At 40.5% G+C, this 12,182-nt stretch overlaps 1 protein-coding gene across 1 annotated transcript; it reads left to right on the top strand.

Annotated features, from left to right (window-relative positions):
- The first annotated feature begins 5,976 nt into the window (after positions 1 to 5,976).
- On the top strand, positions 5,977 to 6,357 carry LOC110870190. The gene has a single exon (XM_022119390.1). The coding sequence runs from the start codon at positions 5,977 to 5,979 to the stop codon at positions 6,355 to 6,357; it is 381 nt and encodes a 126-aa protein (XP_021975082.1).
- Positions 6,358 to 12,182: the final 5,825 nt, after the last annotated feature.

Here is a 12,182-nt window from a genome sequence, read left to right as displayed (position 1 = left end):
ACCTATGCTCCTCACGTTCACTGGACCGAATAAATCCATGTGAAGTAATTCGTAAGGGGCATCTATGGAATTTACTGTTTTTGATTTGTGAGGTTTCTTATGTTGTTTTCCCTTTTGACATGGAAGACATTTGTTTTCCACTTGAAACCTCTGCATTGGAACCCCTTTCACTAGCTCATTTTTAACAAGATAGTTCATTTTTCGATAGTGAATATGGGCCATGCGTCTGTGCCACAACATCGATTCAGCTTCAGATGCTTTTGATAGTAAACACGCCACCACCGCAGTTGGATCCTTAGCACCCATGTCCATGACATAAGTGTCATTTCTCCTTGGCGCTCGCATCACTATCCAATCGTCCGGTATCTCCAAACCTGGTTTCAACACTAATGCTTCATTCTTGGTAAAATGGACCGAGTGACCCTTGTCGCAGACTTGTGACACGCTCATCAGATTGTGTTTAAGCTGCTCCACATAGTTCACTTTGTCCAGTGTGATCTTCCCATTGGTCACCTTTCCTCGTCCAGTAATTCTACCACCTTTCGCACCTGCAAAATTCACTTGTCCTCCATCATATTCTTCAAACTCAGTCAACAATCTCGTATCACCCGTCATGTGCCTAGAGCAGCCACTATCAACATACCACAAGTTGATAATCCTCCTTAGCAGCTCCTGCACACACCAACCAAGAAATTAGTTAGATTGGGGGACCCAAGCCTTAATGGTCTTGGGTCGTCCAAATTCACCAACCACCGGAACATCCATCCAATATCCATTACTCCTAACTGGAGTCTTGGATCTCAGACCCGTTGGAATTTGATTTTGATTTCCACTAGGTCTTTGGTCCTGAGGGTTCCTATGTGTGTTTGGACTATTTGACCTTTGAAAATTTTGATTTTGATTCCAAGAAGCATTATTATTGTAATTTCTAAAGCCATTGTTATAAAAATTTCGACCATCATTATTTTGGTATCGATTTTGATATTGACCTTGACTTCTGAAATTATTTGTATTTTGATTGTTCATTCTTGGTGAACTGCTTCTAGGTCTCTCAAATCTGCCTGGTGGAGATCTAGGCTGAAATCTTGGTTGATTTCTTTGAAAACGAGGAACTTGAGGAGTTCCTTTTTCAGCCCTATCCACACCAACAGCAACTTTCTCTGGTTGCTTAGGAGTAGATTTCTTTAGAGAGTTTAACTCTTTCTCCTGCTTATCACCACTCTTCTCTGGTGACTTCTCTCTCTTCCTTTCACTCACTTGTGCTTCACTCTTTTTATTAGGACAGCAGCTAGCTACATGTCCTTTGGTGTGATATTTGAAGCACGGCATCTTTTTCGAAGACTTCTTATCTGAAGCCTTTGAACTAGATTCAGGCTTTGATGATGATGCTTTAGAAGAATCTGGTTCATTTGCTTAGTTTCAGAATTTTCTTTGTTTTTGTTTTTAGCAAACTCTACATTAGATTCGTTTTCAATAACAGCTATTTCGTTTTTCATGTCACTTCCTTGAACAAAATTAATCTGTTTAACAATAGTTGGTTTCTTATTCTTAGGATGTGAAGTTTTCTTTTTCAAAACTGGTTTGCTGTTATCATTCTTCTTAGCATCATCACACGCAGACTCATCACCTCGACTTGCTGTGGAACAACTTGGTGCTGTTGACATGAAATTGGTTAGCTCATCTTCATCAGGTAGGAATGAATAATCATGACTAAGAGGAGGTGGGACTTCATTATATCCCACACTAGTCTTGTCATTACTCTTCTTTAACCCACCCATCATATGTTTCATAACAAAAGTAGAATCCCTGAATTGACCCAATTTCTTTTCAAGTTCAACAATTTTTAGTTGTGCATCTGTCAACTCTTTGCATTTTTCAGAAATCTCTTTTGTTTTCTCAGCCATCATGTCATGAGCTAAGTCTATGACTTGAAGTTTTTCGTTTAGTTTGCAGGTTAAAGAATCAATTTCAGTTTCATAACCTTTAATTTTCTTCAAGTATAGAGATTCATTTCTTTTAGCGAAAAAATTTGATTCTTTAATGTTAGACATTTCGCTTACCAAACTTTGGTTGTGTGTGGACAACCTGTCAACCTCACCCTGTAGTTCACGGCATTTCAAACACACAGAATTAGACTTTACCTCTCCTGTTTGTTTGTCAAGGTTGGCCATTAGAGCCGCAAGCTGAGCTTCCATTCTCTTGTATTTAGCATCATTTTCTTCAGCTTCCCTTTCATGGTCAGACTTTTGCTTTTCATCTTCAGTAACTGTTGTCTGATCAACCTTCTTTTCTTCAGCTTTATTCTCTACCTTCACCTCAGCATCTACTTTCACTTCAGCATCTCCCTCAGTAGCTTTATCATCATCAATAGGCACTATCTCTGCCATGAATGCCTGAGTGGCATTCTCATTGTCTTTTAGATGAATGCTCCAGTCATACGAACCTTCTCTTGCTGTAGAGATCAAAGCCTTTGAGCTAGAGTTGTTTGATGCATTCCTGTTGTTTTTGACATTCCCTAGCAAAATGCCCATAACTTTGACAGTTGAAGCACCGCACTTTGGTCTTGTCAAAACCAACAGACCTTCCCACAAACTTCCTGCCTGTTCTGTTCATGAATCTCTTCACTCGCCTAGAAATCATGGCCATTTGCCATTGCAAATCAGATTTCTTCAAGATCATCAGGGTCAATCTGATCATAGTCTTCATCTAAAGTAGCAGGATCAGAAATCTTTCCCTGAATGTAGTTTTCATAAGAAGCAACAAACGAAGCAAGTAGAGCCAAATGTTCTTCAGCAGACTTCACACTCATTGGCATTGACGTAGCACTACTAATCCGCTTAGAAGCTGAAGTTTTCTTTGCTCCTGATGATCCTCCTGAAGCAGCAACAAAACACACATCACCATCCTCATTCACCATAACCTGCTCATTTTCACATGATAGAAACGCAGTAGCAGAGTCGCTAGAAGCGTTGTGAGATGAAGAAGATGTAAGCCCATTGTAAACCGCTGGATCTTGAACCTGATCATATCCAGTATCTTTCTTCTTCATACTGAGCTCATAAGCTCTCAACTTTCCTACTACCTCTTCCAGCTCTTTTGTTTCATAATCTGCTTCACCCTTTATCATAAGAGTGTAGATATCCCACTTGGTAGGCAAAGCATCTAGCAGCTTGTCATTCTTCTCTACATCAGAATAGCAATCGATCTCATAATTCTCCATTTCTGACATCAGATGGTAGTAACGGGTGATAACGTCTTCAAGTGACTCATGCTTCATGTACTTGAAAACAGCAAACTGCTTCTTCAGTAGATCAATCTTGTTTTTCTTGACATCAGCATTTCCAGCGTATCTTTTCTCCAAAGCATCCCACATATCCTTTGAATTAGTGTACTTCTTGAACGTATGTTTGATGCTATCAGGTAACGACATTTTGATTGCAGCCAAGGCTCTCTTTTCAGCCTCATACATCTTTTTATCATTATCTTGCATGTTCACATAGGCTGTTCTACGTGGTCTGCCCTCAAAGTCATGTGTAGGGTTCATGTACCCATCTTCAATACATATCCACATGCGCGTATCCTGATATTCAATGAAGGAATGAAAACGATCCTTCCATGTCAGATAATTTTCCACCTTCATCATCTTAGGTGGTTTGTTGGTAGTGCCAACCTCATGCTCCATCTTCAACAGCTCATTCAAAGTAGACATGTTCGACATTTTAACGTTGCAGACTGAGAAAACCGTACAAAATTTTCCGAAAACAGTGATTACCAAATTACACCGTTAGAATCGTCTCGAAAAGACGAATCCAATGATATATAATGTCAAAAACCGAATTCGGGATTTTCCAGGGAATCCAAGGAATCTAACGGCGCAAACGGTTCTGTCAAACGAGTTACGGATCAAATTCTATTTGCAAAACACTGAAAATTTTCCGACGCTTGCCAACTGAAATTCCACCACTTTAAATTTGCTGATAATTTCGCTGGTGAGTCACCTAAATTCGCTAGACTATTATAGGTTCAATTTCGCTGATCAAAGTTCACTGAAAAGGTCAATTTCGCTGGTCTAGTTCGCTGGTCAAATTCGCTAAATTCGCAGGTCAATTTCGCTATTACGACGACCAGTAAATTCGCCCAAAACCGTGGTAATTTCGCTGTGGAAAATTACACGGTCACCAAAGTCGCCTTTGGATTTAATTTCGCCAGTAAGTTTGCTGGTTAAATTCGCAGATCAGTCAATTTCGCCAGTACAGTCAATTTCGCCCAGTAACTATGGAAACTCATTCTGTTCGAAATTTTTGATGATTTTCTGGATTCTGCTAACACAAATCTGCAAAATCACAAAACCTAATCAGCACAATAACTTCGAAAATTATGAAGAACAGATGGAAAACCACGAAGAACACGAAGAACAGTCTTCGAATCTTCAAGTCTTTCAGCCAAAATTCTTCAAGATAATCAACCAAACAGTCTCAAAAACCTGAAAAATAGCAAATAAACAAACCAGAATATCAAAACAACCAAACAATTTCGAAAATCAGTATCAAACACACAAAAAATTTCGAAAATTTCAAAACCCTAGGTTTCAAAAATTTCGAAAAATCTCCCTGTATCTGCAGCAAACAATTCTGAACCGAGCTTCTTCAAGAGCCTAATGCTCTGATACCAATTGTAGGTCCCCTTGATGTGTATGGATCTTCACAGAATTGTCAATCCGATCAAGAATGCGGAATCCTCTTGATCAGAATATCACAGAAACAAGTAGAAGAATAGAAACAACAATTCAATCAAACCGGGTTTTTATTGGTTATCTATCAATACTGATTACAATCAATCAAAACCCTAACCAACCAATTTCGTCCAAGCTTCTTGTCTCTCACGAAATTCCTCACACAAACTATTTTTGGCTGATTAACCTAAACCCTAATGTCTAACCTTGTTTATATAACACAAGGTTTACAACTGGGCTAGGTTAAACTCTCTTGGGCTGCGAATTGGACAGGCCCAATTCGCCCCCCCCATCACCCAATCTGGGTTTAGTTTAGCCCAAACTCAATTATCTCACTAATACAAAGCTAAACCTGCTAACTGTTTATCGTTTAACTAATTACAAGATATCCAAAGACCAAATCTAAGCTGTTTTCACAAATATGCACCAACAAAACAACTTTTCGAACGTGGTATGAGCATTATGAGTTTTTAGTTATGCCATTTGGGTTGACGAACGCGCCAGCGGTCTTCATGGACCTCATGAACTGTGTATGCAAACCATATCTCGATGAATTTGTTATCGTGTTTATCGATGACATTCTGATCTATTCAAAGAACAAGGAAGATCATGAGCGGCACCTGCGTCTTATTTTGGAACTTCTGAGGAAGGAGCAGCTCTACGCAAAATTTTCTAAGTGTGACTTCTGGATTCGAGAGGTACACTTCCTTGGCCAGATTGTGAATGAATCAGGGATACACGTGGATCCTGCTAAGATTGATGCTATAAGAAATTGGGCGGCACCGAAGACTCCTTCGGAGGTGCGACAATTTCTTGGTCTCGCTGGGTACTATCGCAGATTTATTAAAGACTTCTCGAAGATTGCTCAACCTCTTACCTCGTTAACACAAAAGGGTGTTGTATACTCATGGGGAACGAAACAAGAGGATGCTTTCCAGTTACTGAAACAGAAACTCTGCAGTGCGCCGATTTTGTCTCTACCTGAAGGAACAGAAGATTTTGTGGTATATTGTGATGCTTCCTTTCAGGGTCTCGGTTGCGTGTTGATGCAACGCGAGAAGGTGATAGCCTACGCCTCATGACAGTTGAAGGTACGTGAGAAGAATTATACGGCACACGACTTAGAGTTGGGAGCCGTGGTGTTTGTGCTCAAAATCTGGAGGCATTACCTATACGGTACTAAATGCACTATTTATACCGACCACAGGAGCCTTCAGCATATTTTCGACCAGAAGGATTTGAATATGCGACAGCGTCGTTGGGTAGAACTTTTAAACGACTATGAGTGTGCAATCAAGTATCATCCGGGTAAGGCTAATGTTGTAGCTGATGCTTTCAGTCGAAAGGAATCGAAACCCAAATGTGTTCGCGCCTTGCAGCTCACTATCCATTCTAACTTGCCTGAACGGATCCGTTTTGCACAAACCGAAGCATTGAAAGAGGAAAACATTGAAGCAGAGTACTTAAGGGGCATGGAAAAACGACTTGTAGAAAGGTCGGATGGTATCCTCTACTTTGTGGAGCGTGTATGGATTCCTTTGTTTGGTAACCTTAGAGAACTTGTGATGGACGAAGCGCACAAGTATCGATACTTCGTTCACCCAAGTTCGGATAAGATGTATTAGGATCTCAAAGTAATGTATTGGTGGCCGCAGATGAAAGCTCACATCGCGACTTATGTGAGTAAGTGTTTAACCTGCTCGAAAGTTAAAGTGGAATATCAGAAACTGTCTGGATTGCTTCAACAATCAGAAATACCCATCTGGAAATGGGAGCAAATCGCAATGGATTTTGTCGCTGGGCTACCTAGAACTCAAAACGGGAATAATACAATTGGGTGATCGTTGATCGTCTCACGAAGTCAGCGCACTTTCTAGCAATCAAGGAAGCGGATAAGTTCTCACAACTTGCAGCTGTTTATTTGAAGGAAGTGGTTTCTTGGCACGGGGTGCCGACCTCTATTATCTCTGATCGTGACCCGCGTTTCATCTCAGATTTGTGGCAGTCGATGCATAAATCATTCGGCTCGCGTCTCGATAAGAGCACTGCTTATCACCCGCAGACGGATGGTCAAAGTGAACGAACCATCCAGACACTTGAGGATATGTTACGAGCATGCGTAATTGATTTTGGCAAGGGTTGGGAGAAACACTTGCCGTTGATAGAGTTTTCTTACAACAATAGTTACCATACCAGTATTCAGGCAGCTCCATTCGAAGCATTGTACAGACGGAAATGTCGTTCACCTCTTTGTTGGGCTTAGGTGGGTAACAGCCAGATCACAGGCCGAGAGCTGGTGCTTGAAACTTCAGAAAAGATTGTTCAGATTAAGAATCGTATGGCAGCTGCGCGCCATCGTCAGAAAAGCTACGCCGATAAGCGTAGAAAACCTTTGGAGTTCGCAGTTAATGACCATGTTATGTTGAAGGTCTCACCCTGGAAGGGTGTGGTGCATTTTGGAAAATGCGGCAAGCTTAACCCTCGTTATGTAGGGCCATTCAAAATTCTAAAGCGAATTGGTAAAGTGGCCTACAAGTTAGAGTTACCTGCTGATTTGGGTAACGTCCATGATGTCTTCCATGTCTCTCAGTTAAAGAAGCGTTTGTCCGATGAAACACCAGTGGTACCATTTCAAGAATTGAAGATTGACGACAAATTGCAGTTTGTCGAAGAACCTATCGAAATTATGGATCAGGAAGTCAAGGTCCGTAAGCATAGCCGAATCCCTATCATGAGAGTTCGTTGGAACTCAAGACGTGGACCGGAATTCACATGGGAACGCGAAGATCAGATGTAGCTCAAGTACCCTCACTTATTCCCTGCTGACAAATCTAAAACTGATGCAACTAGTGAATTTCGGGACGAAATTCCCACTCAAGTTGGGGATGATGTGGCACCTGGAGAAAATCCACAGTCATCCTGATCTAACATCGTGCTGTTTTGGTTTGCTTATCAAATTTCGGGACGAAATTTCTTTCAAGTTGGGGATGATGTGACAACCCGAGATTTCAAGACCTTTCCTTTACGTGTCACCTGTTCTATATTTCGTTGTACATGGTATTATGTGTGTTATGTTGGAATACTTTTGGTATTTTAGTGATGGTTTATTTAATAAAAACCTTTAATGACAAAAACTCTTTTCACAACTCTGCTCGACGAAAAACTGTCCGACGACACATGAAGTGTTTCGTCATTGGCTTGTTCGATGAAACTTGGATTTCGTCGCCATTGGGTCTTTCGCCGGCCCGGTTGTCATTGAAGCCCAGGTGAGGCCCAATCCACTGTGTTGAGTATATATTGCATAAAGGGTTCTATTATACCATGTAATTGACACATTACAAACCCTAGACTCCCTCCAAACCTAATGACAGCAGCAAATCCTCTCGAGGCATCATCTTTCTGGTCTAATTACCCTAGCTACTGTTGTTTTATCTTGTATCAAGGTTAGTGTTTTGTTTTGTTCACTATATCCGATACATGGATTTGTGTTGTAATGATTATGTGTGAATACGTTGGATCTTGTGTGCGTAGTGTTCATCGTTCATTAACCATATTACGTAGTTAGGGTAGTTCGATGGAGTCTTGAAGGTTCTTGTGTGTCCTCATGATCTCTGTTTGGTTAGAATGATAAGTAGGTATTATTTGAATGTCTGTTATGATAATAATGATCATTTGAGTATGCGGATTGTTAAGGCACTTGCTGCATGTTGATGATAATTGGGAACTGGATGATTGATCGATGATCATGGTGTAACTGTTAATGATGATTAGGGTTCTAGAACATGTCGAATTGTAACCATTGGATCTATAACTGTTAGCTCGACGAAACATATAGTTTTTCGTCACATCACATATCGATGAAACATGGGTTGTTCGTCGACAAGCATTCCGACGAAACATAGGGTGTTTCGTCGGCAAGCATCCCGACGAAAGATGATCTTTCATCACAAGGGGTGTTTCACCGTGTAAGTCACTGACTTAATTAGTAGGTTCCTGTGATGTTAATGATGATAGATACTTATGTGTGTACACTATCCATGTTACATGTCAATGATAATAAGAAACTTGGTTCGATTAGTTGGTATAACAAACCCACCTGTTATGTTATGTGTTACTTATGACAATCACATGAGATGTGAACTTGCATTAGAAAGGTGTATTTGGCTACCTGATATACTGTGATCTTGTGAGAGATGCAATCTGTGTGAAAATAATGACTTATTTAAGTGTGAAACTAATATTCATTGGTAACCACGGTAGGGTTGGTTGACTAACTTGGAAACAGTAACTTAACAAACCGAGCAAACCAAGGTGAGTTCACTGCTCTTTTTCCAAGCAAGCGTCCCATCTGGGGTAATCGAGTTATTAACAACATCAATCATTGAATTGTTTTTATACTTATATCTGGTAACTAAAACGTGTTAACAAACTTTGAACTCACCAGCGTCGTCTAACACACTTGTCTGCATGCTTGCAGGTCGTTAGATTCTTGGTCATGGGACTTGCTATCTGGGAGTGCTAGAGTGGTCATGGGTCGCAGCTTTTGGATATTAATTCTTGGGTTAGCACATTGTTTTGAAACATTTGAATAATGAATAGTCTTATGCTTCCGCTGAACGTTTACTTTGGTTTTAACTTATGACTTGGAATTATATTATGAAATAAATGGGATGTTTTATTTAAGTATTATAATTAGTTCAATGTGATTGGTGGCTTGGATCCTGGTACGTCACACGTCCCGCGGTGTTTCCGCATGTGGTATTTTGGAGGGTGTGACATGTACGTTCGCTTTGACCACCCCTCTGAGGATGATAAGCTGTGCCGAAGTTTAAACGTGTGCCCAAAGATTGTTGAAAACTTTTCCAAAAGTGAGACGTGTATCTAGTATCCCTATCGGAGATAATAGATACTGGCACTCCGTGAAGAGATACTATCTCATCCACGTACAGCTGAGCTAGCTTAATAGAGTTGTGTGTTTCTTTAATAGGTAAGAAGTGAGCTGACATGGTCAGTCTATCTACTATAACCCAAATAATATCATTCCCATGCTTTGTCCTTGGTAACTTAGTGATAAAATCCATAGTTACCATTTCCCACTTCCAAGTGGGTAGTTCAGGCTGTTGCAGCAAACCTGACGGCTTCTGGTGTTTGGCTTTAACCTGAGCACACGTCAGACATTTAGCCACATAAGTGGCAATAGATTTCTTCAAACCTATCCACCAATAACTTGCCTTTAAATCATGGTACATCTTATCACTGCTAGGATGAACAGAATACTTGGAACTATGGGCTTCTTGAAGGATCACATCCCTAAGTCCTCCATAGATTGGAACCCATATTCGTCCATTCAATTTTAGAATTCCATCCTTGCCATACGTTAACTGTTCAGCAGTTACTCCTAACTTCTCATTCGGGTAGTTAGCTTCTAATACAACTTCCTTTTGAGCGGCTAATAACCTTTCATTCAAATTGTTCTTCAATTCAATGCTTTTGGCATTGATTCTAATAGGCTTAACCCTTTCCTTTCTGCTCAAGGCATCGGCGACTACATTTGCTTTGCCTGGATGATATCGGATTTCACAGTCATAATCATTCAGCGTCTCCGTCCATCGGCGTTGCCTCATATTAAGATCTTTTTGATTGAACAAGTGTTGAAGGATTTTATGATCAGAATAAATCACACACTTGGTACCATATAAATAATGTCTCCAAAGTTTTAGTGCAAACACAACGGCACCCAACTCCAAATCGTGGGTGGTGTAATTCTTTTCGTGTGCCTTTAATTGCCGTGAGGCATAGGCAATGACCTTGCCTCTTTGCATGAGTACACAACCTATTCCAGTGTGCGATGCATCGTAGTATACAACAAACTCTTCAATCCCTTCAGGCAGTGTCAACACAGGAGCATGGCTCAGTTTCTGTTTAAGAATCTCAAAGGATTCTTGTTGCTTGGGACCCCCAATCGAACTTTATATTCTTCCGAGTCAATGATGTTTGGGGTGCAGCAATCCTTGAGAAATTTTCAATAAAACGCCTGTAATATCCTGCTAGACCCAAGAAGCTGCGAATCGTTGTGGGCGTCTTCGGATCTTGCCAATTCATGATGGCTTCAATCTTAGCGGGATCCACCTGGATACCACGCTCGCTAACCACATGTCCAAGAAATTGGACTTCACGAAGCCAAAACTCATATTTTGAAAACTTGGCGTAGAGCTTCTCTTGCTGAAGAAGTTTAAGGATACATCGAAGGTGCTTTTCATGATCAGCCTGGTTCTTTGAGTAAATGAGTATGTCATCAATAAAAACAATAACAAACTTGTCCAAATATGGCTTGCAAACGCGATTCATGAGGCCCATGAATGCTGCTGGTGTATTAGTGAGCCTGAAAGGCATCACCAAGAACTCGTAGTGACCATAGCGAGTTCTGAATGCAATTTTATGCACATCTTCATCTCTGACTTTCAGTTGATGGTAATCTGACCTTAAATCAATCTTGGAAAAATAACTTGCCCCTCGCAGTTGATCGAACAGATCGTCGATCCTAGGCAATGGATATCTGTTCTTAATTGTAACCTTGTTCAACTCGCGATAATCAATGCATAAACGCATTGATCCATCCTTTTTCTTCACAAACAGAATTGGTGCTCCCCAAGGGGATGAGCTAGGTCTAATAAATCCCTTTTCCAACAAATCATCCAACTGAGTTCTTAACGCTTTCATCTCAGTCGGTGCCAACCGGTAAGGTGCTCTTGCAACTGGTGCTGCTCTAGGAATGATGTCAATTCTGAACTCCACTTGTCTATCTGGAGGTAACCCAGGTAGTTCTTTAGGGAATACATCTGGATATTCAGAAATAACAGGTACGTCTTCAATCTTGGGCTTTGGTTCATCAATAGTCACTTGTGCCATGTAGATGACACAACCCTTCTTCAAACACCTTGATGCCTTAAGCGTAGACACTTGCTTAGGCAAACCGTACTGTGTATCTCCTTGTATTGTAAGTGGTTCACCATAAGGAGTCTTAATAACCACTTGCTTCTTATCACAAACAATTTGAGCTTGATTAGAAGATAACCAATCCATACCTATTACTATGTCAAATCCCGCCAATTTCAAAGGAAGTAAAGACAGTGGAAAAGAGTGGTTCCTAATGGATATGAAACATCTATCTAATACGGTTGAAGCAGTCTCTATGGTACCATCGGCTAATTCTACTTCATATTTTATGCTTAGGGTTTTAACAGGCAGATTTAATAATTTACAAAATTTATTGTCTACAAACAACTTATCTGCACCCGAATCAAACAATACCCTTGCATAAACATCATTGATAAGAAAGGCACCTCTTATCACATTGTCATTCTGAACCGCTTCTTATGCATTCATTTGAAAGACCCGAGCATTTGTCTTCTTACCCTCTTTAAGTTTCTTCGCATATTTGGGGCAATTG

This window comes from Helianthus annuus, chromosome 16 (genome assembly GCF_002127325.2).
Source record: "Helianthus annuus cultivar XRQ/B chromosome 16, HanXRQr2.0-SUNRISE, whole genome shotgun sequence".
Taxonomy (NCBI): Eukaryota; Viridiplantae; Streptophyta; class Magnoliopsida; order Asterales; family Asteraceae; genus Helianthus; species Helianthus annuus.
Note: the sequence above shows the minus strand (reverse complement) of the source record. Positions and strands in the feature narration are given on the sequence as shown.

What these genes read in the sequence shown, in the direction of transcription:
- LOC110870190 (XM_022119390.1), top strand. Translation starts at nt 5,977, where the DNA reads ATGCGACAGCGTCGTTGGGTAGAACTTTTAAACGACTATGAGTGTGCA.